Source organism: Pelecanus crispus, chromosome 3 (assembly GCF_030463565.1).
Source record: "Pelecanus crispus isolate bPelCri1 chromosome 3, bPelCri1.pri, whole genome shotgun sequence".
In the NCBI taxonomy this organism is placed as follows: Eukaryota; Metazoa; Chordata; class Aves; order Pelecaniformes; family Pelecanidae; genus Pelecanus; species Pelecanus crispus.
Window position 1 is genome coordinate 133262581 of NC_134645.1, and position 25758 is coordinate 133288338.

A 25758-nucleotide genomic window follows, 5' to 3' on the forward strand; every position below is an offset into this window, starting at 1 on the left:
TTTCAGTTGGATTACCAAGTATCAGTATCCTCCAACTTAAAGCTGTAGTCAGGAGCTCCTGCTCCCAGCTAGATTGATTAGCACACCATTAGCCTGACTAAAAGTATATGACACCTGTGTGAACAAAGCAAATATGTCTTGAAGCCTATTTAATACTTCTATCAGACACTAACCTGCTGCCCACATTCTCCAGGCTTGGCACACAGGCTCAGCGCTCAGTGCACTGTGAGGCTCAGGGTACGGACAGTTTTGTATGAATTGCTTGGTACCAGAAATGGCACTGGCATAGCTGTGGTACTGCAGTCATTAATGTTTTTTCTGAGGTTTTTTTAAACACACTAAGATTCATACATCCACATTTGGAATGTACATATGTACAGCATCCACTTTTGGGCCCCTCAGTACAAGAAAGTGATAAACTGAATCAAGTTCAGCAGAGTGCCGTTAAGATGACTGGGGCTGAAGCACTTGCACTACAAAGAGAGGCTGAAGGCATTGGGCTTCTTCAGCCTGGAGAAGGGAAGGCTTAAGAGATCTCTAATACGGTGATGCCAGGCTTTTTTTGGCAGATACACAGTGAAAGGGTGAGAAACAGTCATAAATTAAAAGATTCCAATGAGACTTAGGAAAAAAGCTTTCCCTGATGATGACAGTAAAGCAGTGGAACAGGGGACCAGAGAAACTGTGGGATCTCCAAAGTTTTCAAGACCAACCCGGATAAAGCCCTGAGCAACCACATGCGAATTTAACGCTGACCTTCCTTAGGGCAAGAATTTTGATAAGAGATCTCCCAAGGTCCCTTCCAACCGGAATTATTCTATGATTCTTTGAAAATAAATGTATTGTACCCATGCAGAAAACATATCCTTTGAGTTACAAAGTCAAGCATTTGACACTCAGGAAATGCCACAGATTTTCCAGTACCTCACTGAGCTTGTTGGAGCTGATGTCACCCAGCAGTAACGTGTCTGAGGTATGGGCCACCAGATATCTGTCTTTCCCTAAGATCTTCACCTCATCAATCTCATAACCATACCGGGATTTCAACACAACTCGAGTTCCTGTTGAGAGGTTCTTCACAATGACCTAGAGAAAGTGGGAAAAAGCAATATGAGACCATCTTTCCATGCACAGAGGAAGAACACGGACTTCTTGCCCCACGGAAGATTATGCAACAGACGATATTTGGATGTTTTGATGTCCCCTTACATCATTTCACTCTGCTTTTTAAAGAAACCTTACCGTTCCTTTGGTATGGGATGACAACTGTAGTAGAAATGTGGGATCCTCACTTCTGCCATTTGGAAGTTTCTAGTCTAACTGGAGGACTGCTCGGGCCCTCGAGCATGAGGCACCCTCTGAGAGTCCTGCTCTCTCTCCACTGACCAGAGAGGGGTGCCTAGGCTGCTAGCTCACCCCTACCACCTGATTTTGAGCCAGGTGAAGCTGGCTGAAATTAAACCACTTAAGGAGCCTGCATTTGGCATGGAGGTACCCCACATAAACTCACAAGCTAGGAAATAAACTCCAATGTCTTTGCTCCCAGCCAATTTCCACCCATGGAATACTGGGATACTCCCTATGCCTTTCCCGACAAGTTGCTATGAACAAACTGTAGGTGCAGATATGTACCTAAAATATTTGGGCAATTTGCTGTGCCAATTTTGATGCATATTTTTCAAGGCAGTGTAACTGCTTTAAAGGGAGGAGAGAATGAGGTAAACGGACTCGGAAAAATACAACATCGCTCCCAAACCTTTCAAGTATAGTTTTATTGGGGCTGAAGCTAACGACTGTACAGAATTTACAGGGTTCCCTCAGCTGATTACAAGGAATCTGAATGATTGGGCCAAGGACTGGGGACAGATGATGGACAGGAAAGAAGCTGATGGCACCAAGAACTGCAAATATGTCTAGTTTTAGTGAGTATCCCATTTTCATCAAAAGACATTACCTCTTTGGATATTCTCTTACCTGGCTTGGTCCCACATATGTAATTTCAAATTTATTTTTGTAAATGCTTCTGCGAAGGCAGAAGTCAAATTGTTCAACTCCTCCACACAGAGTGCCCTGGGGAAACAAACACGTTGCACACAGTCAGTGAATTCTGTTAAGGCGAGGTATTCCAGACCCACTTACATGAAGAGGATCAGAGGTGAGGCTCAAGCCCCCAGATTCATGAGACCAGCCCTATCTTGACTTTCTTGAGAGAACAGAAAGATTGAGAAATTCTCAGAGAAACATAGCTTACCAAATACTGCCACGTACAGGGCAGAGCAAGAGGAGGGGTTACACATCACCTTTATCTTCATCTTCCTCATTATCCCTCTCAGTTTTCCACTTCTCCCTCTCCCGGGCTCCCAAGCTCTCTTCCCTTCCAGCAGAATCCTTCCACCTTCATCTCTTCTTTATAACATCCCCATTCCTTTCACTGCTCTCCTATTCCTTAGCCCCTTCCCCTTCTCTGCAAGTAACTGTTCACATGTTCAATTAATTCTCTATCTGAAAATATTTCAAGGATTCTTGATTTTGTTGAACATAAAAAGATGCAAAAACTATTAAAGAAAAGTTGTAAATGGCAACCTTCCTAAGTAATTTAAGTGCTTTAAAGAGTTACTCAACTTAATACAGGAAGACTTGCAGACTGGTAAATTTAAAGAGCTTTAAAGAATTACTTAACTTAATAGAGAAAGGCAGATGAAGGCCGAATGGCTGAAAGTAGAAGACAGACAGCTCTGAACTGAAAACACGGCACACAAACAGAGTATAAGATCAGTTTTTATACTGCTTCTCACAGGTGCTCAGAGGAAAGAATGCTCATGAGACTGCTCTAGAGAAGCTACGCTGACCTCATTATGCTTCTGTGAAAAAAGGACTGCTGCTGCCAATGAGCCATTACACAATTGTCCATGATATTTTTCCAGCTTCATACTCTGCACACTGCACATCCGACTGCAGCAGTGTCCCTTGCACAAGGTCTCAGCCTAGGCACCTTGCGTCGCACACCCAGGCGATGATGTGACCACTCTCATAAGCCCTCCCACATCGCTTCGTTCTCAGGGGCATGCACAAGACTGTGCCTGGTCTGTGACTCGTGGGCTCAGGGTTGCTGACTGACGATACAAACCACGCAGATCCGTGAACCGTCCCTCTTCCATGCTAAGGCTGTGATGGTGTAGAGGTGAGCTATTTCTTTGGGTTTGCCTTCCTCCCAGGCACCGCGGCGTGGGCTCCAGTTCAAAACCCTTAACCTGTGAGAACAGATGAGAAAGCAGAGACATGAAGAACTGTGTATGGTTGAAGAAGAAAGCATAAGAGGAGGCTTTACCGTCAGGCACCATACCTATCATAGCTGCCAATGACGACAGACTGGCCGCCAGGACTGGCAGCTGCTGTGGTGAATTCCTTCTCTGATGAGTCCCGGCTGTAGTCAAAGGTTTGAATCACATTGCCCTCCTTCCCATAAGCTACAATCTTCTTATCGCAGCCTGCAGCCACAATGCTGTTGGAAGCCCAGGCGAGGGCGTAAGGAGGACAGGGATGCATCACCAACTTACCCTACATTAGACAAGAAAGAACATCCTGAAAACACGAATGGCTTTAGCACCCAACTGGCCTCTGGATTCAGCTATCACGATGAGAGCAGCATGAGGCCCTTCTGTAAAGTCCAGTTCGTGGGGGTTGCTTTGCCTGCCTGCCCCATTCTGTAGGAAGGTAGACAGAAACCAGACTGAGAGATTTATCAACTATTCCATTCATTTAAGTGGGAGAGAAGATTTCTGATGCCAGTAAGAAGACCAGTACCATTAACTAGACTGGGATGCACTCTTAACATAGCAGAGTATATATGGGCCTTCAGCACGTCATGCTAGAGAGCAGACGTGCTCAGACTGCTTCAGTTGGAGAGAGAAGATCTGAGTGAGAATATCATTCCCTTCACCATAGCCTGAAGCAGAGAGACTACTCCTTTTGGGGAGGAGCAGGAGGCTCACAGGGAAATGCTGGGTGCCTAGAGTATCCTGTCTGCAGACAGAGTGTGAACTTGGGATTCAAGGTTAACTGGGATAAATATACATTGCTCAGTGAGAAGACAACAATAGCTATTCCCTGGAACCCTACCCATTCAAGCTTCATTCTCCTGTACACTCTAACATCAGATCTTTCCAGACACCTGAAAAGTCTTGTGTCTCATACACAAAAACATAACTTCCCCTCCTACCACCACACTCAGTGTATTTCAAAGCATGTAGTCACTGTTCTAGCTTCATAAATGCTCCATAAAACCTATGCTAGCAAGCACAGACTGGAGCTCCTCTCCAGACTTGCCCTCCCTCCACAGCCTGATCTTTTTCCAGAGCTCTTGAGCTGGGGAGTAGGCTGTGCAAACAGGAATTTTAGTCATTGAAGAAGGATCTTTGATACCTGTGATTCACCTGAGCCCTCGTCATCAAAGAAGAAGCGTACTATGGTTCCATCTGCATGGCCAGACAGGATTCCCTTCCCTGACACACTGCAAAGAAACACAGACAGGATGATGCAATATTGCAGTAAGACTTGCACTTTTCTTTTCATATCCCTGCCCAGAGGAGCCAGTCCCAGGGTCATCGCTGATGTTCCTCGTCAAAGGAATGTTCACCAAAGACAAGCTGGGTGGTGAACACAAGAATATCCAGTACCTATATCAGTGTCTGTAAAAACAAAGCAGACAAAAGTATGGAGAGTGGAAAGGCAAGTGGCCAGTTACATCTTCATCATGTAAAATTACAATAACCAGCTTTCTGTATTACTAAAACACAGAGAGGCTAAGTAACCTTAAGTGGAATAATGACTATGCACACAATTTCTTACGGCAAGGTATATCAAAGAACCCTTGCATCGAAACTGTTTCAGAGGTGAGGGTGGATATTGTGATGCCAGAAATCCCTAAAAGCAACACAATTTAGAGAAAAAACATCTGGACAAACATTACAGGCCTAAGTCCATTATTTGTAGCATTAATGTCTTGGGTACTTCTCAACACAAGCAGGGAGAAGAGAGCAAGGAAGAGGAAAGAGGCCTAACGTAATGTACCCAGAAAGAACACTTTTTAATGATTATTCAAGTACAGAATACAAATTCTATGAACACTGTAACAATCCAGGAATCATACCTCTATCTTCTGTGGATTGCAATCCCAGATTTGTCATTGATACCATAGCAATAACAGCATGAGCTGTGTTTAGAAATAAAATAGGGTGGGGGGATTGGGGGAGAAGAAGAGGAGGGGAAGCAGGGAAGAGAGGTGGGGGAAGGAGGGGAGGGTGAAGAGAGAGGAAGAGGGAGAGAGGAAACAGAAACCCTCTGGAATAGAGGCAAAGACAGACAGACTTTGGAGGGATTTCTCAGCAGTAAGAAGTCAGTCTAGACTAACTTTACATGTAATTTGTTTAGCACTCAAAAACCAGAATGACACCATTTAGTGAAAATCCCACTGCTAGGACCATGACATATCTTAAATTTTTTAGGTAAAGGAAACTAAAGGAGTTAAAATGAAATCTAATTAAAATAAAGTGGCACTTTATCGTTATTTTTCTAAAAATAGCCTTGTCACAGTTTTATCTGGCAGAATATTTTTACTTTTTTTAGTCCTTAAATGTGACTAATATTAGTAATTAGCTAGATGAAGTTGACAAATTTAATCTTCATAAAGTCATGGATTCAAATAAATCAATGGACATGGTTTAGTCTAGTCTACCCTTGATTGACTCCGGCCACCTCCCATACTGCCACCAGTTATGCCAGGGCCAATAGCGGGTAGGAGACTGAGCCAGAGCAGTGTAGGCTAAAGCAATGCCATACTCACTTGGAAGTTAGCGAGACCACATAGGAATCTGTCCCATAAATGGTGGAAGACTTGTTGTTCTTTGTATTTGCTAAACGAACCTGAGAAAGAAAATCTGATCAATGTTGCTTCTGTCAGCAGAATGTGGATTTCCCCCAGTGTAATGTCCCCAGAGATTTCCCAGTCCATGACCAGTGCCAGAAATAACAGGAAGCTCATTGCTTTCCAGTAGGTTGGAGAAGAATTGGAAGAGTTGGAGTCACACTTCCACATTTCTAGAAAGGCTCGGGAAAACCTTAACTGGTTTAGCGTGGACTTGGTAATGTTAGGTTAATGGTTGGACTGGATGATCTTAAAGGTCTTTTCCAACCTAAACGATTCGATGGTTCTAAAAGGACCAAATGATCCAGTAGAACCTCCACGGACTAACTGGGCACCAGAACCAGAAAATTCAAGTCAGTGGTGTAATCCCTTTGCTGTCATTCTGTGCCCGGTGCCACACAGTAATGGCTCGCCCCCTGCAGCCCAGGTGCTTGCAGGCCCTGGTAGCCCCTGCATGGAAAAGAAAACCAGCCAAATAACAAGTTTCTCTACCTTTCCTTCGGCAAGACCGAAGACAATGATATTCTCCGCTGGCCACAATAAGCAGGTCACGGCACTCTGCCAAGGAGGAGGGAAAAAGAGAGATAAGAGTTCCAACCTACTTAGAAAGCTTCTTGTCCCGTTGCTATGTAAGAGAGCTCATGAACAGCAAGACCACTCAGACCAAGGCAGAGGAGAGATGGGGGCATTTGGACAGACCTTAAAGTAGGATTGAGGCCTGTCCTGGTTTTGGCTGGGAGAGAGTTAATTTTCTTCCTAGTAGCAGGCACAGTGCTGTGGTTTGGATTTAGGAGAATAACGCTGATAACACACTGATGTTTTTAGTTGTTGCTCAGCACTGCTTATGCTAGTCAAGGACTTTTCAGCTTCCCATGCTCTGCCAGGGGCACAAGGAGCTGGGAGGGGGCACAGCCAGAAGAGTTGATCCCAACTGCCCCAAGGGCCATTCCATACCATACGGCGTCATGGGCAGTATAGAAACTGGGGGGGTTGGCCGGGGAGCAGCGATCGCTGCTGGGAACTGGCTGGGCATCGGTCGGCGGGTGGTGAGCAATTGCATTGGGCAGCACTTGCTTTGGATATTGTTATTATTATTATACTGTTACTATTATCATTACTATTTTACTGCAATTATTAAACTGTTCTTTTCTCACCCCAGGAGTGTTTCTCACTCTCACTCCTCCAATTCTCTCCCCCATCCCATCGGGGCAGTGAGCGAGCAGCTGCGTGGTGCTGAGTTGCTGCCTGGGGCTGGACCACCACACTACCCTAAGAGCAGCCACAGTGGTGGGCCATGACCCAGCCCTGAGATGTCGGCTTTCAATCCAGAGGCTTTCCTTTCAATCCTCTGGCTTTCAATCCAGAGGCTGAGGCTGCTCTTCCCCTGAGAAGCAGCTTGGGAACACCTGGCACAGAAACTCCAGCAACACCACTCGGGGCAGCTCTGCCTACGTCTTCCAGGGATCTGGCCCAGGAGGATGACTCCTCCTAACTGGTACTGGCTCCTTCAGGGGCCCACACAGCAGAGCACTCCCCTAGTGACACAGAAAGTGGGCATCATAGTGTGATGGCAACTGGATGGAAAGCCTAGGGCAGCTGCTGGACATTGGCTCCTGAAGGTGAAAGAACTAGTCAGTGCACTGTATTTTCTCATATAGATGGTTTTCTATGCAAGGAATTGGTAACACCTTTGTCTTTTCCAGATACATCAACCCCAGGACAATCCTCGCCAGAAGCCTATTGAGTAGAGTGCTCTCTGACACACGCAGGCAGAGCTAAAGGAGCAGAACACGAAGATGGCCAAGGAGATAACCTGACTGAAATTACGAACCTGAGGTCTTTGACCATGTGGAAACTGTGCAGTTTGACTGAATTCTGCACACTTTTTGGTTAATATGGAATCTTGGGGCTTATATTTGCCAACCTGTGAAAAATAGTTGGGCTCAGAGTCACTCCTACTTTCCCTTTCAACTCTCTCAAAACATTCTGTCCGCTGATGCGTAAAGTAGTCCCCAAAGTTTTGTAATTGACTGCATTGATCATTCAGTAACTAATTACTGTGATGTACCCAGGCATTATAAGGCCTCTGAAGCTTGGTGAGTAATACATGCCTCAAAATTTAGAGACTATCTTAGGATCTACCTTTTGGAGATCAAGTACCACTGACAGTTTTGCCAAGTACACCTGTAAGTATGAGCAGAGACACATCTAATTGTCTTTACCCTACATATGCTGGAGAAAATGGAGTTAAACAGGGGTCTGGGTCTCACCGTTTGGATGAACTTGTTGCATATCACCTTCTTGTCACCCCTGCAGGAAAAGGTAGACAAAAATGACTATCAGCGAAGCTAGTAATACTGCCCATTCCGGCTACTTTACTGTTTGTATTCAATCTGGTTTAGTATTGCCAAACAGAAGCCATTTAAGTTTTGTACACTGTTTGTCTATCACAAACCAACTTTAGGCAGAAAATTTAAAAAAAGCAACTTCTGAGCTTCCAAAATTCTGGTGACCTGCCTTTCTGAGCACCTTTAGCACAACACACACCAGCAAATGAGGCTGAAGTGAGGCAGGTGTGTGCCACGGTTCCACATCTGTGAAACAGGGGACAGCAGCATAGGCGTCACAGCTACAGCTCCACAGAAGTCCGTGGGGCTGGATGGGATCCACCAAGGGCACTGAGGGAGCTGGCGGAACTGCTCACCAAACCCCTTTCAATCCTTTGCCAGCAGTCCTGGCTAACCGGGGAGGTCCCAGTTGACTGGAGGTTAGCAAATGTGACGCCCATCTACAAGAAGGGCTGGAAGGAGGATCCGGGGAACTACAGGGCTGTCAGTGTGACCTTGGTGCTGGGGAAGGTCACGGAGCAGATCATCCCAAGTGCCATCACAGCACGTACAGGACAACCAGGCAATCAGGCCTGGTCAGCATGCATTTATGAAAGGCAGATCCTGCTTGACTAACCCGATCTCCTCCTATGACAAGGTGACTTGCTTAGTGGATGAGGGAAAGGCTGTGGATGTTGTCAGGTAGACTTTAGTAAAGCCTTTGACACTGTTTCCCACAGCATTCTCCTGAAGAAACTGGCTGTTCATGGCTTGGACAGGCATATGCTTTGCTGGGTAGAAAACTGGCTGGATGTCCGAGCCCAAAGAGTTGTGGTGAATGGAGTTAAATCCAGCTGGTGGCCGCTCACAAGCGGTGTTCCCCAGGGCTCTGTTTTGGGGCCAGCCTTGTTCAATATCTTTAGCAACGATCTGGATGAAGGGATTGAGTGCACCCTGAGTAAGTTTGCAGATGACACCTGGCTGGGCAGGAGCGTTGATCTCCTTGAGGGTAGGAAGGATCTACAGAGGGATTTGGACAGGCTGGATCAATGGGCCGAGGCCAACTGGATGAGATTCAGCAAGGTCCTGCACTTCGGTCACAACAACCCCATGCAGCGCTGCAGGCTTGGGGAAGAGTGGCTGGAAAGCTGCCTGGCCGAAAAGGACCTGGGGGTGTTGGGCGACAGCGGCTGAACATGAGCCAGCAGTGTGCCCAGGTGGCCAAGGAGGCCAACAGCATCCTGGCTTGTACCAGGAATAGTGTGGCCAGCAGGAGCAGGGCAGGGATCGTCCCCCTGTGCTCGGCGCTGGTGAGGCCGCCCCTGGAATGCTGTGTCCAGTTTTGGGCCCCTCAATACAAGAAATACATGGGTGTGCTGGAGCGTGTTCAGAGAAGGGCAACGAGGCTGGTGAAGGGTCTAGAGAACAAGTCATATGGGGTTGTTCAGCCTGGAAAAAAGGAGGCTGAGGGGAGACCTGATCGCTCTCTACAACTCCCTGAAAGGAGGGTGTAGTGAGGTGGGTGTTGGTCTCTTCTCCCAAGTAACAATCAATAGGACAAGAAGAAATGGCCTCAAGTTGCACCAGGGGAGGTTTAGATTGGCTATTAGGAAAAATTTCTTGAGCAAAAGGGTTGTCAAGCACTGGAACAGGCTGCCCAGGGAAGTGGTGGAGTCACCACCCCTGGAGGTATTTAAAAGACGTGCAGACGTGGTGCTTAGGGATGTGGTTTAGTGGTGGACTGGGCAGTGCTAGGTTAATGGTTGGACTCGATGATCTTAAAGTTCTTTTCCAACCTAAATGATCCTATGACTGTGACCGTAAGCTCAGCTAGCGCATGCTCACACAGGGCTCCACAAGGTCTGTGTTCAAGAAAATCCTATCTGCTGCTCACCATAGAAACATCTGAGTGACTCGCTGCAGGTCAGACGATGTGCAGCGTGCACCGGGCTGAGGAGCAGGCCAGGGCACTGACGCGGGTAGCACCAACGCCCGGCAAGCACAGTGGGTAGCATTGACTGGGGAAGCACACCGGGTAGCATGGACTGGGGAAGCACACCGGGTAGCACGAACTGGGAAAACACACCGGGGAGCATCGACTGGGAAAGCACACCGGGGAGCATCGACTGGGGAAGCACACCGGGGAGCATCGACTGGGGAAGCACACCGGGGAGCATGGACTGGGGAAGCACACCGGGTAGCATGAACTGGGGAAGCACACTGGGTAACATGAACTGGGGAAGCACACCGGGTAGCATGAACTGGGGAAGCACACTGGGTAACATGAACTGGGGAGCATGAACTGGGGAAGCACACCGGGTAGCATGAACTGGGGAAGCACACTGGGTAACATGAACTGGGTAGCATGGACTGGGGAAGCACACCGGGTAGCATGAACTGGGGAAGCACACCGGGTAGCATGAACTGGGGAAGCACACTGGGTAACATGAACTGGGGAAGCACACCGGGTAGCATGAACTGGGGAGCATGAACTGGGGAAGCACACTGGGTAGCATGAACTGGGGAAGCACACTGGGTAGCATGAACTGGGGAGCATGAACTGGGGAAGCACACTGGGTAGCATGAACTGGGGAAGCACACCGGGTAGCATGAACTGGGTAGCATGAACTGGGGAAGCACACTGGGTAGCATGAACTGGGTAGCACGAACTGGGGAAGCACACTGGGTAGCATGAACTGGGTAGCATGAACTGGGGAAGCACAGCGGGTAGCACGAACTGGGGAAGCACACTGGGTAGCATGGACTGGGAAAGCACACTGGGTAGCATGAACTGGGGAAGCACACTGGGTAACATGAACCGGGTAGCATCAACTGGGGAAGCACACTGGGTAGCATGAACTGGGGAGCATGAACTGGGGAAGCACACCGGGTAGCATGAACTGGGGAGCATGAACTGGGGAAGCACACTGGGTAGCATGAACTGGGTAGCACGAACTGGGGAAGCACACTGGGTAGCATGAACTGGGTAGCATGAACTGGGGAAGCACAGCGGGTAGCACGAACTGGGGAAGCACACTGGGTAGCATGGACTGGGAAAGCACACTGGGTAGCATGGACTGGGGAAGCACACTGGGTAACATGAACCGGGTAGCATCAACTGGGGAAGCACACTGGGTAGCATGAACTGGGGAGCATGAACTGGGGAAGCACACCGGGTAGCATGAACTGGGGAGCATGAACTGGGGAAGCACAGCGGGTAGCACGAACTGGGGAAGCACACCTCCTCAGGGGTGCAGCACTGGGCACCTCACCCCCACACTTACCACTCCTCTCCAATTCTGTAGACGTAGACAATGTTGTCGGTCTGGCCGATGGCGATCTTGGTGGAGTCCGGGGAGAAGGCCATCCCTCTGACCACGTAGCTCTTCCTGCCGTACTGCGGAGCGGCGGCCGCCTGAAGCCCGGGGGCGGCCGGCCCGCGGCCCTGCTGGCCCGGCTCACGGACAGGCGCGGCCGCCGCAGGCCCCGGCGGGAGCGGGCCGGGCCGCGGGCGCTCACCTTGGCCTCGGCGGGCTTGGTGGAGAACTTGTCGCGGCGCTCGCCCTGCTCGTCGTACAGCAGCACCACGCGCTCCGCGGTGCAGGCGGCGAACCGGGCGCTGCTGGCGGACCAGGCCACGCAGCTCACCCGCGCCGGGCCGGCCTGCGGGGACACGGAGCCTCAGGGCCGCCCCCCGCCCCCGGCCCGGCCCGGCCTGCGGCGACACGGAGCCTCAGGGCCGCCCCCGGCCTGCGGGGACACGGAGCCTCAGGGCCGCCCCCCGCCCCCGGCCTGCGGGGACACGGAGCCTCAGGGCCCCCCCGGCCCGGCCTGCGGGGACACGGAGCCTCAGGGCCGCCCCCCGCCCCCGGCCCGGCCCGGCCCGGCCTGCGGGGACACGGAGCCTCAGGGCCGCCCCCCGCCCCCGGCCCGGCCCGGCCCGGCCTGCGGGGACACGGAGCCTCAGCGCCGCCGCCCACCCCCCCCGCCCCGGCCCGCTCCCCCCGGCCCCGGCCCGGCCCGGCCCGGCCCGACCTGCGGGGCCAGCAGGGTCCGCACATGCCGCAGCTGCATCGCGCCGAGCGCCGGGACCGGGACCGGGACCGGGACCGGGACCGCGACCGCGACCGCGACCGCGACCGCCGCCGGGCTGGGCCCCCGCCGCCCCCACCTCGCCCCGCCCCCCGTTGCCCCGGCAACCCCAGAGCCTCCGCCGCTGCTGACGTCAGCGCGCCGCGCCCGCCGGCGGTCGGTTCCCCCCCGCTCCCCGCGCTGCCCCGGTACCGGCGGGGCTCGGCTCGGCTCGGCTCGGCTCGGCTCGGCTCGGCTCGGCTCGGCTCGGCTCGGCTCGGCCATGGAGGCGCTGCGGGCGGCGGGGCGCGCCGTGCTGCGGAGCCCGCGCCTCGCCCGGCACGGCCTGGGGCTCCGCCGGCGACGCAGTGAGTGCGGGGAGCGGGCCGGGGCCGGGGCGTCGCTGCGGGCCTGCCCCGGTGCCGGTGCCCCGCTGGTGGGGCAGGGAGCCCGCACCTCGGTCGTGCCGGGCCCCGGCCGCGGCCGCTGCCCGCTGTGGGGAGCGCTGTGGGGTCAGGGGGACGGGCTGTGGGGCCGCGGGCTGAGGCGGGCAGCAGGGGGGCTGTGGGGCAGCAGGGGGGCTGTGGGGCAGCTGGGGGGCTGTGGCAGTACCTGTGGGCATGCTGTGGGGCAGCAGGCCAAGGTGGGCAGCAGCGCTGTGGGGCAGCAGGGGGGCTGTGGGGCAGCTGGGGGCGGTGGCAGTACCTGTGGGCACGCTATGGGGCTGCAGGCCAAGGCGGGCAGCAGCGCTGTGGGGCAGGCTGTGGCAGTACCTTTGGGCAGGCTATGGGGCTGCAGGCTGAGGCGGGCAGCAGCGCTGTGGGGCAGCTGGGGGCTGTGGGGCAGGCTGTGGCCGTACCTGTGGGCACGCTATGGGGCTGCAGGCAGGCAGCAGCGCTGTGGGCTGCTTGCCCGGCCCTCCCTGCCAGGTTTCCTGGCTGCCAGCCTCTTGCCCCACTTTTGAATTGAGGCCACCCATGCCAGCGGGCTGAAAGGCCTTGGGCACCGTGATGGGCAGTGCCAGTGGTGCCAGGTGCCGGAACATGCTGTACCCCATCTGTGGGCACCCTCCCCAGTCTGTGCAGGCCTTGGCCTCCCCAAATCGCTCGCCTGGTTCTCTGCAGGTGTGGGCATGCATGTAGGGAGTGTGGCAGGCCTGCTGTCTGCAGCACAGCCGATCCAAGACTGACCCCGCAGACCCAGCAGGAAGGCTGTGCCTGGGTTTTCTCAGTCATAGCTGCCCAAGGGCTTTATTGGAGCAGCAGAGCTTGCTCTGGCAGCCCTGGCACCTGGGGCTGTTCTGAGCTCGGAGTGAGACAGTGATCTTCTACCCTGGGTAGGGATCCCTGGCGCCTGCATGGTACCAAGTGGGTTCCCTGGTAGTTGTAATTTGTGCAGGAGTGTGCTGTGCAAATAAGGTCTCACGATTTCCCTGTGGCTTTGGGTTATTCCAGTTACGAGTCAGAGCCTTCTGCAAGCGTGTCAGTAATGTTCAGGGAGCTAATCCCAGGAAAGAGGTGAAAAATAACCTTGAAAAGTAGTAGCTTAGTGTGAACAGTAGATACCTAGGCAATTCCCAGGGAAGTGTACAAACCTGAGCTGAGCATGTAACTTGTGTGTTCCTGTTCCTTCCCTCTTCTGTGGGATGAATCCCCAAGAAGAAGAGAGACTGTGACTCCCTGTGTCTTAGCCCTTCTGCCTATCTCCTCTCTCACCATCCTTGTCCCTTTGGGGTTTGAGGAGAGTAAATGTGAGCTCGCATCTGCTTCGGCTCTCCTTGAAAATTATCACCGGGAGGTGCTTGGCACAAGAGAAGTGTGTGTATGTGTAGCACACTAGTCTGATAACTAAAGCTTTTGCCTTCGATGAGACTGAACTTTCTGTTGAAGCCGATGGCTTTGTCTTGTGGGAGCGGAGGTCGAATGGATGCTTCTACGGTGCTTGCTTTGTGTGTCCTCTGCCGATGGTAGTGGTGTCAGGACTGACTGGAGCCAGGTCAGGAGCCAGGGCTCCTTCTCCTACCAGCACATCTGTGAGGCAGAATGTGCTGGTGAAACGGACTGGTTTCTGAAGGAAGCTGGAGGTGCTGAGGACTGTCCCTAGGGAATCTTCCTTGAGTGAACAGACACTCTGCCCATTGGGTTTTTAATTTTTTTTTTTTTCTTGACTGCAGCAATGGGGTTTGAAAAGAGAGGACACAGGAAACAGAAGCCAGTGCCCCTTTAATTCTGTGACCTGCAAAGTAATGCACATGGGAGCTCTCATAGAATCATAGAATTATTTAGGTTGGAAAAGACCTTTAAGATCATCGAGTCCAACCAATGATCCTCCTCCCTCTGTGCGTTGGAGTTCATCCATAAAATGTGTTTTCCTGGAAGCTAGTTTGCATCCTTGAAATACCAGTCTGATTTCTTCCTTAACACAGAATCTTTGTGGTGCAGTTGCTTCCCAGTCATCTCAGCTTGGACCGTGAGTGCTGGACAAGCTACCCCTTCGCTGGCAGCCTGCTGCTGCAAACGATAGCTACCGGGGGTTTGGCTTTGGTTACACTGGGTCAACTTGGGGATTTTGGTCTGACCGAGTGTGGCAGTAAATGCTGCTGTTCCTGAGGAGTGCCAGCAGCTTAAGTGGGCAAGATGAATGCAGCACAGGGCACATCCTGCTTTTAGTGAAATAGAGGAGACCTGGAAATGCAAGGGTTTTGCAGATAGCACTGAACACTGCAGCATCTGAGGCCCTATGCAGTTATGCAGGAGCTTACTGTCTGTGCTGACAGAGCCTGTACCTCCAGGGATGGAGGACAAAAAGCTTTCAGGGTGAACTGTCCTCTCGTTCTGTTCCTCTTCCCAGAATGTCACAGAGGCAGGAGAGTGCCCTGCTGAGTGCAGGCAGTAGCGCTGCTGCTGGGAGCAGTGAAGCTGCAACAAAGTGGGGTGGCTCTGCTGGGACTAACCATGGGGCCGCTGGCATATGGCTTATGCTGCTAAGGGATTTTGTCTTTGCAGAACTTCCTGAGAGCTGGGCTGATATGCAGGAGCCACTGCTTGAGGGGATGTGCTTCACGCTCAAGTATCTAGGCATGACGCTGGTAGAAAAACCCAAAGGAGAAGACATGGCTGCTGCTGCCATCCGCCGGATCGTTGCCACGGTGAGAGCTGGCCCTGGGGCCCTGCTGTGCTGGCGTGGAGAAGGGACAATTCTGAGCCCAGCCCCTGGACTCTGGGAAGTGTCCATGTCCCAGCCCCAACCCCAGCTAGGGACTGTGCTGTTCCCAAGAGGGAACATTCCCAAGAGGTGGCATGCAAGAGGCTGGCTGGTCTCTGCCCATGTGCTGTGGGGAGGCTGTCTTTCTGCAGGACAGCCGTCGCTGCCTGCTCCCAGGCCAGGAACACGGGTAGGAGCAGAGCTGTGCCTGTCACAGCATGGAGATGAGGGTGAAGTACTGGGGTCTGTCATTTCCCATACGCATGGCAGTAGTGTGAATGGATTCCAGGGGTGATCTTTGCACAGCATGCCTGATCTCCAGGCTCTGCTTTCCCATCCCTACAGCAGGAGCCTTTGCAGCAAGGGTCCAAGAGGGTGGCATCCCATACAGAGTCTGGGGGACTGCTGCCAGGGAGGGGGGGTGAAGACCCTTGCCTGACTTGCAGAGGTGTCTGGTGTCTCCCCACTTCCAGGCACGGGTGGGAGCTCGCAAGTTCCAGAAGGTGATTCTGACGGTGTCTCCGAGGGGCATCTCGCTGCAGGATGCAGACACAAAGGAGATGGTTGAGAACATCTCCATCTACAGGTGGGCATGGTGTGGGGAGGGCCTGGGTGTTCCCCAGTGTCGTGGTTGAGCCCCAGGCAGCGGCTCAGCACCACGCAGCCATTGCTCACTGCCCCTGCCCCAGTGGGGTGGGGGAGAGAATCGGAGGAGTGAGAAACACTCCTGGGTTGAGAAAGAACAGTTTAATAATTGAAATAAAGTAAAATAGTAATGATAATAATAACAATATAATAATGATAATAATAATAACAATATCCAAAGCAAGTGATGCACAATGCAATTGCTCACCACCCACCAACCAATACCCAGCCAATTCCCGAGCAGCGATCGCTGCTCCCCGGCCAACCCCCCCAGTTTCTATACTGCCCGTGATGCCGTATGGTATGGAATGGCCCTTGGGGCAGTTGGGATCAACTCTTCTGGCTGTGCCCCCTCCCAGCTTCTTGTGCCCCTGGCAGAGCATGGGAAGCTGGAAAGTCCTTGACTGGCATAAGCAGTGCTGAGCAACAGCTAAACCATCAGCGTGTTATCAGCATTCTTTCAGCATTCTTCTCCTACTAAATCCAAACCACAGCACTGTGCCTGCTACTAGGAAGAAAATTAACTCTCTCCCAGCCGAAACCAGGACACCCAGCAGCCAGCTGGAGACTGATGGGGTCTGGAGCAGCCAGGGAGGGCTGGGCCTTCTCTCAGCGGTACCTTCAAGCTTAGGTCTTCCTTTGGTTTCCCGAGGCCTGCGCCCTCTCCCTGATGTGCCCCACAGCACTGCCTGGGGCTGAATGCAGGCAGGGCCCTGGGTGGCCTCGAGTTCTGCGTCGGTCCATCTGTCTTCTCCCTGGGCCCTGCTTGTCTCTTGTGGCATTCAAGCAGGGTGTTGGTTGGAAAGCCCCCACAGCTAGGGCAGGGCTGCGTGTCTGGCTCTCTCTGCTGACACAGGACCAGCCTTCTGGCTGCAACGGGATGAGGGTGCCATGGACTGCAGCTTACTCAGGCTGCCTAAAGGCAGTTGCTGTGAGAGCTGATGTGGGGTTTTTTTACTGCTGCCAGCTGTGCTTTGGCCGGGTTGGGTGTCTGTGGGTGCTGGATGCGAGGGGAGCATGGCTGCAGCCTGGTGGCTAGATGGGAAGCGGAGACAGGACATCTCCTCGGTACAAAATTTGGGTCTCAGCACCAGAGCTGATATGCCAGGGCAGACCATCCTACTGCCTGGCCTCCAGTTGTGTCCTTGGAGTCAATCACCCACCGTCCTGTGCTCCATTTGTCTCAGTGCTTGAGTTCATACGTTGGGGTTGAACTGGGCATCAGAGGACCGAGGAGCACGCTGGGGCAATGCAGGACGGAATGCCTGTGGACGCAGTGGTCTCTTACTGTAGCTGTAGGTGCCAGGCAGCCTCTGCCCCTTGCTGGGGGTTGGGCTGTGTGATCATCTGGGGCAGATGCAAGCCCCAGGCTGTCAGCACCGCTTGTTGGTGTGCTGGCAGCACAGCAGAGCGCATGTGCTGGAGTCCCTTATTGCCCTGAGCAGCTCCTCTCTGCCTGCAGGATCTCCTACTGCACGACAGACAAGCTGCAGAACAAAGTCTTCGCTTACGTTGCCCAGAGCCAGGAGAGTGGGGCACTGGAGTGCCATGCCTTCCTCTCACCCAAGAAGAAGATCGTAAGCACTTCCCTTCTGCTCTTGGCTCTGTGAGGTAAGGGTGGGAGCAAGGGCCTTCCTGCTCCCCTTCAGAGAGACGGCCCTTGCCTCTGTGCACCTCAGCTGGAAATAGAGCCAGGGAGCACACCTGCGGCTCACACACTGCAGAGGCGGGTGGTGCGCGAGAGGAGGTTCTTCTGTCGCAGCTCCTCTGGGATCTCCGCTTGGGGATGGCTGGCCCGTGTGGGTAGACAGACACAGCACTGAGCTCTGGCCTTCCGTCTGCAGGGAAAGGCAGCGCGGGAGGCCTGAGGGCTCTCGGACCTCATGGTAGTGGGGTCGTTTTGGCTTGAGGGCCCACATGGAAGCAGACATTCCCACTCTTTCTTGTACACAGGCCCAGGCTGTGACTCTGACCGTGGCCCAGGCCTTCCAGATGGCACTGGATCTCTGGGAAGCAGCACATGCAGGTAGGAGGAATTTCTCAAACACGTCCCTCTGCCTAGCCCTGGGATCGGGCTCTCCAGTGTGGGACCCTCTTTTGGGCTGTGTGGAGGAGAGGTGGCTCGCTGCCTCGCTGGTGAAACACGCCAAGCAGAGAGTGTGTTGTCCCTGCTGTTGTGCTCTCTGCCACTGCCCCACCTGGGGACCTGCCCTGTCCCTGGCTGGGGTGGGGGTGTCCCTGCTATCCACGCTGAACTCTCCTGCATTGCTGAGCTGTGGCACAGCTCAGGGCCCTGTGGCACCTGCCCTGAGCAGTGATCCCCCACCCTCCCCCGAGCACAGCAGGGGTATCTTCTGTCCCTTGCCCACAGTCCTGCCTGTACATCCCCTGCTGGGCCTTCTCCACGTTGCAGGCACTAACTCTGCTGCTTTTGCCCTGTCCCAGGCTCTAGGCAGGAACAGCCCCTTCACCCTTCATGTGTCTTGGAGAGCAGTGAGCCCGGCAGACCAAGTGAGCCAGCCCCCCCCGGGAGCCCTCCCTTCAGACTCCAGTTTGGGGTACAGTATGTGCAAGCCTGGCCCGTGCCCAGGGCTGTCTCACGTTAGAGCAGGAAAAGAGTAACCCTGACGCAGCTCCCTCCTCCTGGCCTTCCAGGACCCTGTCAGCATCTGCGCAGCCTCCCTCGCACACGGTGGCCTGACGTGAAGAGGGGCACTCTGTGCTCTCTGTGGGTCACAGGGCAGGTGCGGTTCCTCAGGTGGTCTTTCCTCCAGGAGCTCTCCTGTCAGGCCCAGCATTGCAGCAGCTCTCAGCCCTGCTCTGCTGGCACTGTCAAACAGGGAGCTGGGACCTGCTCTGCGCACTTGGTGCCATGGCTAGGGGCGAGACATTGTCCCTGAAGGAGAAGGAGCCTTTGTCTGGTCAACATCTTGCCAGCCTGGGCTAAGGCTCAGCCCTGCCCATCTGCACTACACCTACTGCATGTCCAGAGCCAGTCAGAGCATTGCCGGTCTCACTGTGTCCCTGCCCAGGAGTCTCTTGCGCTCTTGGTCCTTGGCCTCATGCTTGCAGTGCTGGCCCAGCCTGGCAGTGCTTGGGGTCATCCTTGCTTACAGCCTGCTGCGGGTGGTCCTCTGCCTGGGCCCCCAGCTGCAAGATGTGGTCACCCCACTCCTGTCTCTGGGCAAAGGGTGCGCTGTGTGCAGCAGCTCGCTCAGCTTGGCGGCTTGTTCCCCGCTCGCAGCCTGTGTTTGGTGCTCTGCTGGCTGGAGTGGATGTGAGAGGAGCTGTGGTCTCTCACATGCGTGGCTGTGTGCCTGAACCCTGAGAATTTCAGCAGCCCAGCACTGCGGGTACTGCCGTTCCCCCTGCTGCCTGTAGGCACCCTTTGTGCTATGCCTGGTGGGTTACTGTGTTTGTGAAAGGGCCAGGGACTGCCCTGCTGCTCCGGAACAGGCTCTGGGCAGCCCAGCCTCACTCCTGGCAGAGACCTGCCCCGCAGCGAGGTGTCATGCTGGTTTTTTGTTTTGTTTTGTTTGTTTGTTTGCCAGGAGGAGGAAGAGGAGGAGGAAGATGATAACATCGGTGAAACCTTATCTGGGTAGGTGGTGAGCTGCTGCTTGCGTTCAGGGATCTCTCTGGTGAACCCTGTCTTGTTTCCTTCTCTGCGCCCCATGCAAGGGGATTTGCTGGGGCCACGGGCATGGTGGGAGCATGGAGGAGACCTGCGTGGGAGCAAGGGGGAGCTTCCTGCTGCTTTCTCTGCCTCTGTCAGCTGAGAGTTTGAGTGAACAGGGAGCTGAGCTGTGGAGAGGCAGATCTTGCAGTTCAGCTTCTGCAGTGGAGCTGTGGGGGACAGATGCTGACCCTCAGGATGTACCCAGAGACGTTACTTGTTCTGTTTCTACCACTCTTTGCTGAGGCCAGCCTATCCCAACATGCTTAGAATCATTTAGGTTGGAAAAGAACTTTAAGATCATTGAGTCCAACCATTAACCTAGCACTGCCCAGTCCACCACTAAACCACGTCCCTAAGCACCGCGTCTGCACGTCTTTTAAATATCTCCAGGGATGGTGACTCCACCACTTCCCTGGGCAGCCTGTTCCAGTGCTTGACAACCCTTTTGCTCAAGAAATTTTTCCTAATAGCCAATCTAAACCTCCCCTGGTGCAACTTGAGGCCATTTCTTCTTGTCCTATTGATTGTTACTTGGGAGAAGAGACCAACACCCACCTCACTACACCCTCCTTTCAGGGAGTTGTAGAGAGCGATCAGGTCTCCCCTCAGCCTCCTTTTTTCCAGGCTGAACAACCCCAGTTCCTTCAGCTGCTCCTCGTATGACTTGTTCTCTAGACCCTTCACCAGCCTCGTTGCCCTTCTCTGGACACGCTCCAGCACCTCAATGTCTTTCTTGTAGTGAGGGGCTTCTCAGGTGGGACTCAAAGTTGTCCCTCTCTTCCCACTTATTTCCCTGGGGCTTGGGTGAGGATGGAGGCCATGCTCATGCTGACTTCTGCATGGACTAGGGCTTGGGGCTGAGCTTGCTGGCGTCTGTCCTGTGCTTGGGAGGAGCTGATGGTACCGGTCCAGCAGTGGAGGATTAACCCGTAGGTCTTTGCAGAAGTGCCTGTGGTGGTGGGTGCAGAGGCCTATTCCATTGTGGCTGTTCTCTGTGTGCCTGGCAGCTGGCACCTGGCTGGGGCCTGTCGGTGCCATGGGGCTGAGCCTGGTCCGAGCCGGTGTCAGCCAGGAACCAGTGCGTGCACAGACTGGAGCTATGTATGTGGCCCTGTGAAGTGGCAGCCCTCTGTACGTGGGGCTCCTGATGGGAAGGAGAGGTGGCTTTGCATTCTCAGGGCAGGCTGGCCCGGGGAAAGGGTTTGGTAGCGAGTGGGTTAGGGTCTTCTGCACCCCAAGTGCCTGGTATTGCTGCACCATGCCTGCGTTGTCAGGGTCATGAGCGTGCTGCGTCTCTCAGCAGGCCTTGCTTGGGGTATGACGGGTACTCTGTTCCCTTCCAAAGCAGCATGGAGGAGCTGGGGAGGGGAGCCCACAGCCCAGCAGGTAAGTCAGCTCTTTCCTTCAGTGCTGCTTTGCTGCATCCCCCAGCATGTCCTCTGCAGGGGGTGGGGGCTGATGGCTCACCTGGAAAGGTCTGCTTCCACTCCTGGGCTGTGCTGTGTTCACAACCGCATGCCTCATGGACCCAGTCTTCCTCCCTCTTGCTTTTCAGAGTCAGCACCTCTTGTGCCCAGAGCGAGCTCTCCTACTGCACAGCTGCTGTGCTACCGCTTGGGGCAACCCCCAGACAGCTGGAAGGGGCTGGGAGGGGTTGGAGACCTCCCCCCAGCTGGCCCCGGGACTGCTGGCCCCAAGACTCCCTTGGGCTAAGCCAAATCTCTACAGCAATGGACCAGCCACTCAGGATTCACCCTGTGCCTGCACCCCGGGCCAGACAGTGCCCGCCTCTGCCCCCTGCGCTGCCCACCAGGCACGGGGTCTGCTGGCACTGCTGCCATGCAGTGCACAGACTGCAACACCCGCTCCTTGTCCTGCTCTCTGCCTGCATGAACTGCTACAAACTGCAGCTGCTCCCTGCTCCCAGCTTGGGCCAGCGGGCTGGTGCTTCTCCCCTCTGCCCGCGCCCAGCATATGCAGAGCCACCCCACGTGCTCCGAGCCTGCGGGATGCAGCCACTGCACCTGGGACTGCACTGTGTCTGACCGGCCTTGCTTGTTTCTCCTGCCTTGCTCCTCGTGGTGGCAACTGGGGACCAGCTGAGGCTGAGCAGACCCCTGGTGATGGTGGAGGACTTGCTCAGCATGCGTGATCCTCTGGCCTGGAGGAGTGAGTGAGGAAGTCCTTGCTCCTGCAGTTCAGCCCCACACCCTCTCACAAGTGAAATGAAGTTTTTAAAGGAAAGCTCTGCCTTTATAGGGAAATAAACTGAGTTTTTTACCGTTGTCATTTGGGTTTGAGTGCTGCGGATGGGGCGCCGTGCACAAGCGTGCAAGGGACTGTGTCTCTGCTGCGCTGCCTGCGGTGAGGGCCTGGGCTGTGCCCTGAGCTCTTGGAGCCTGCAGCTGCCCTGGAGCTCCCACGTCTTCCTCGGCTGCTGGCCCCGAGGGAGCTGTTCCCCCTGTGCTGGGGGCTGCCGGGGCCCAGGGTGGCCCTTGTTATCTGGGGGGGTGCAGCTGGTCCAGGCTGTGCTGGACTGGTGTGTCTTGAGTGAATGTCACCTGCACTGACAGGAGCTGCCAGCTGACCATGCTGAGCCGGGGGGACACAAGTGCCCTGTGTTCCAGCAGGTCCCAATCTCTCCCGCTATGTACCTGCTGTGCTCGGGGAGTGCCTTTGTCCTGCTGCATGCCTGGCTGTGGTCTGGAGACATGGGCAAGCCATGCGCTTGGTCTCCTTCCCCAGGTAGAGCGGAGGAGGCTGCAGCCAGCAGCATGTCTGGTCTCCCCAGCAAGGAACAGTTTGCAGCTGCTTTCTGGCCGAGGGCCTTGCTGCTGTGTTCCTGTCCCATCGCAGCACGTCCCCTTCTAAGGCTGGTGATGCTGGCAGCCCCAGCTGAGCAGTGCTCGCTGCGTGCAGACCAGGACAGCAGAGCTGGCCTCCCAGCAAGCACCAGAGGCAGGTGCTGTGGGGAAGGCTCACACTGGGCAGGCTTGGGTCCCTGCAGTCAGTCAAGAGCTGCGCACCATTTTTCTCACTTGTGGTTTTGCATATTGAGTCCTGGTCTTTCCTCCCTCAGCTGAGAGCACAGAACAACCTGTAGATGTTATTGGGGTTGTTAGGGTGAACAGGTCATCGCCAGGTCCTCAGCTCCCAGCACTGAGGGATGGCTGACCTTGGTGGTGTGGGTTTAACAGCCCTTGATGCGGCTTCCTGCCCTGCGCTGAACCACGATGCTTGGCATCCATGCTGTCCTGCAGGTACTGCCGAGGGGTGGACAAGGCTGCTGCTAATGCCAGCACATGCTGATTTCTTTACTCACCCTTTTCTCTTGTCCTGTGAATGTGTGTTCACCACCTCCTGCCAGCGGGGAGGGCAGCGGGCTCTACCCTGTTGCCTGGTAGCTGTCACATCTCCAGACAGAAGTGTTCCAAGCAGTTTAACATCCTCTGGCCTGGGACTCGTGGTTGCTGCAGTGTGCTCTTTGCTGTGACTATGCTGAACGCTGCAGCCCTGAATGGCTTCTTGCAGGATTGCACGGGTGCCAGGTCTGCCATTATTCCTGGCTTTTAACCAGCTGTTGCTGCAGAGTGACCTGCTTCCTGGACCCCCCCCCCCCCCCCCCCCCCCCCCCCCCATCTCAGCCTTGGGTGTGTGAGCGCCTTTACCAAGTCTATTCTGTTTTAGTGCTGTACAAGCTACCAAGGGGTTCACCGTCACCCACATGTGTGCTAACACTGTCTGCCATCTCTCAAATTGGTGTGCCAGAATTGCTCTGGATGAGCAGCAGAGCCCTTTCCTTGTGCCACTGTGGTGCTGGTGCTGCAGGGCAAGTGTGTGTCTGTATGCGTCTGCGTGTCCCGCTCTGCCCTGGCACTGTCTCAGGCATTCGCACTGTGCTAGTGCTGCCAGACTCATTCACAGGGTACATGCCTCAGAAAATACCTTTGCCCAACATTGCTGCTGCCTTTCCTGTGCAGCACTCATCTCTGCAGCTCCCTGCCTTCCTGCATTGCTGTGGTCTGAGACAGGAGTGGCTTGGTTTTGGTTTGTGGGGTGTTTCTTTTTGGGGGGGGGGGGGGGGGGGGAATGTCTTTTTTTGCCTCAACACCACCCTGATTTTACATTTAATGTGACGGACTTTTGTGCTTTTTTTTTTTTTATTTAGCCACAACCACTGCATTTTGATGTACTTTTTTTTTTTTTTTTTTGGTGCCTCCCCCAGCTCTTTGACTCTGCTGCACAGTCATGCTCCTTTGTTTCTTTGTGTGCGCTTCTGGTCTGGTTAAAGAATTCATGGTGGTAGGCATGTGTCTGCTCTGACCCTCCAGGATAGCACCTCTGAACATTTTCCAGGGCACCAGAGCTTTTTAAAAACCCTTGTCTGACAGCCCTAATATTTTTAATGTACCTCCCTAAAAACCAAGTTAGCTGGCAAAACAGGATCGTTTTTGTCTCTGAAGCGATGGCCACGCTCCCTGCAGCCCAAGTTACAGCACAGCAGCACCTGCAACCCACCAGCATGGTGACTTTGCTGCTCAGGTACCCCCCTCCTCACCTGACCGGGGAGCAGCACAGCCCCCTCCAGCCTGCTGGGATCTGGCCTCATCCTCCTTCCTGGCCCTGCTGCCAGGGTGTCTCTGCTCGCTGCAGCCTGTTGTGTTTGTGCAGAGAAAGCAGCTGTGATGCCATCCCCAGTGGGACAGTCCGTAACTGCAACTTGTCCAGCAGCATGGCATGGCCCAGCATGCAGCGCTGGCACTGCCTCGAGGGCCGGAGAGGTGTGCAAGATGACCTGTGGCTCTTGCACAGCATGCAAGAACAGCTCTCCTAAGGCCACACGTGTTCAAGAAGTGCCAGTACCCGTGCACACAACACACGCATACACACACACACACGATGACACCCACCACAACCCCACACACACCCCCCTCGAGCTGCAACTCTGCAGGGACAACACTGCCTTTGAGCCAGGATGCTTTTATTGAAAAGACCCTGCCACAGGGAGTAGCTTATCCTGTCCCTTCCCCACCTAGTCCTGCAGCAGGAGCTGAGCAGCACCTGGAAGGAAGAGTCCTGAAAGTGCTTTACCGGGATGTTTATTCCTGGAAGACGCTGGATCCTGTAATGCTTGAGTCCAGGGCTGCAAAGCCAGCACCCCAGCTCAGTGACAGGCCGCAGAGCAGAGCATGGAGGGAGAGCAGCAGCCAGGGCACCAGCTGCCACCTCTGCAGCAGAGAGCCTCCTCGTATCACCCTGTTCCCTCCTACCGCCAGCAAGAGGGCATGCCTGCGCCCGGCCTCAGCCCCAGACACGGAGCAGTCCAGTTACCCCGTGAGAGACTCCTGCCTGCAGGCTCCGGGGAGCAAACAAGCACAGTCCAGACGTCGCTTCTTCACCCGCCCCAGGGTGGTCAATGGCTCACGTTGTCCTCGCATCAGCAGGCAGACTGGGCAGGTAACAGCGAGCTGGCAGTCCACCAGCTCTGGGCGTTCAGGACAGCCCTTTCCAACAAGCGTGCGACATCAGCCAGCCTGGTGCAGACCGTGGGACCAGGAGCAGAAGCATCAGCAGTGACCATACCCCCGCAGGACAGGAGTCAGGAGTGGGCCGTGACACTGCTGAAGCTGGGGTGGACCCCGGAGCGGTAACGAGCTCTGCAGCGCACACCCTGCTGAGCCCGCTGAGACCTTGCTGGGCCTCACCATATGTAGGATCTCCAGGCAGCAAAGGGCATCGCAGTGCTCACGGGGTGCTCAGCAGCTCCCCCACAAACAGCTTGAATGTGTCAGGACTGAGCCCTTCCAGGGAAACGGCAAAGGCACAGCCATGCCCTGGCGCTGCCTGCTCCCGTAGCTCTGTGGGGCTCGCACCACCTCCCACAGAACGGCTCCTACCAGCACTCCCTG

General features: G+C 54.5%; 2 protein-coding genes across 3 annotated transcripts in view; one reads left to right on the plus strand and one right to left on the minus strand.

Annotated features, from left to right (window-relative positions):
- Positions 1–12324, minus strand: part of IFT172 (intraflagellar transport 172) — a 42000-nt gene extending 29676 nt beyond the window's left edge. For both annotated transcript variants that reach the window (XM_075707653.1, XM_075707652.1), the window contains exons 1-11: positions 12286–12324; positions 11770–11913; positions 11535–11647; positions 8194–8233; positions 6416–6481; positions 5843–5922; positions 4423–4510; positions 3344–3558; positions 3128–3251; positions 1975–2070; positions 925–1086 (exon numbers count right to left, since the gene is read on the minus strand). In XM_075707653.1, coding sequence (XP_075563768.1) covers positions 925–1086; positions 1975–2070; positions 3128–3251; positions 3344–3558; positions 4423–4510; positions 5843–5922; positions 6416–6481; positions 8194–8233; positions 11535–11647; positions 11770–11913; positions 12286–12324 — 1167 coding nt within the window. The remainder of the gene's footprint in view (positions 1–924; positions 1087–1974; positions 2071–3127; positions 3252–3343; positions 3559–4422; positions 4511–5842; positions 5923–6415; positions 6482–8193; positions 8234–11534; positions 11648–11769; positions 11914–12285) is intronic.
- Positions 12325–12604: 280 nt separating this feature from the next.
- Positions 12605–25500, plus strand: LOC104027865 (uncharacterized). Its single transcript, XM_075707772.1, is given in 10 exon segments — positions 12605–12689; positions 15327–15469; positions 15999–16111; positions 17633–17747; positions 18124–18196; positions 18616–18737; positions 19725–19771; positions 21405–21621; positions 21624–21693; positions 25205–25500. Coding segments are annotated over 10 exon segments (1281 nt in total).
- Positions 25501–25758: the final 258 nt, after the last annotated feature.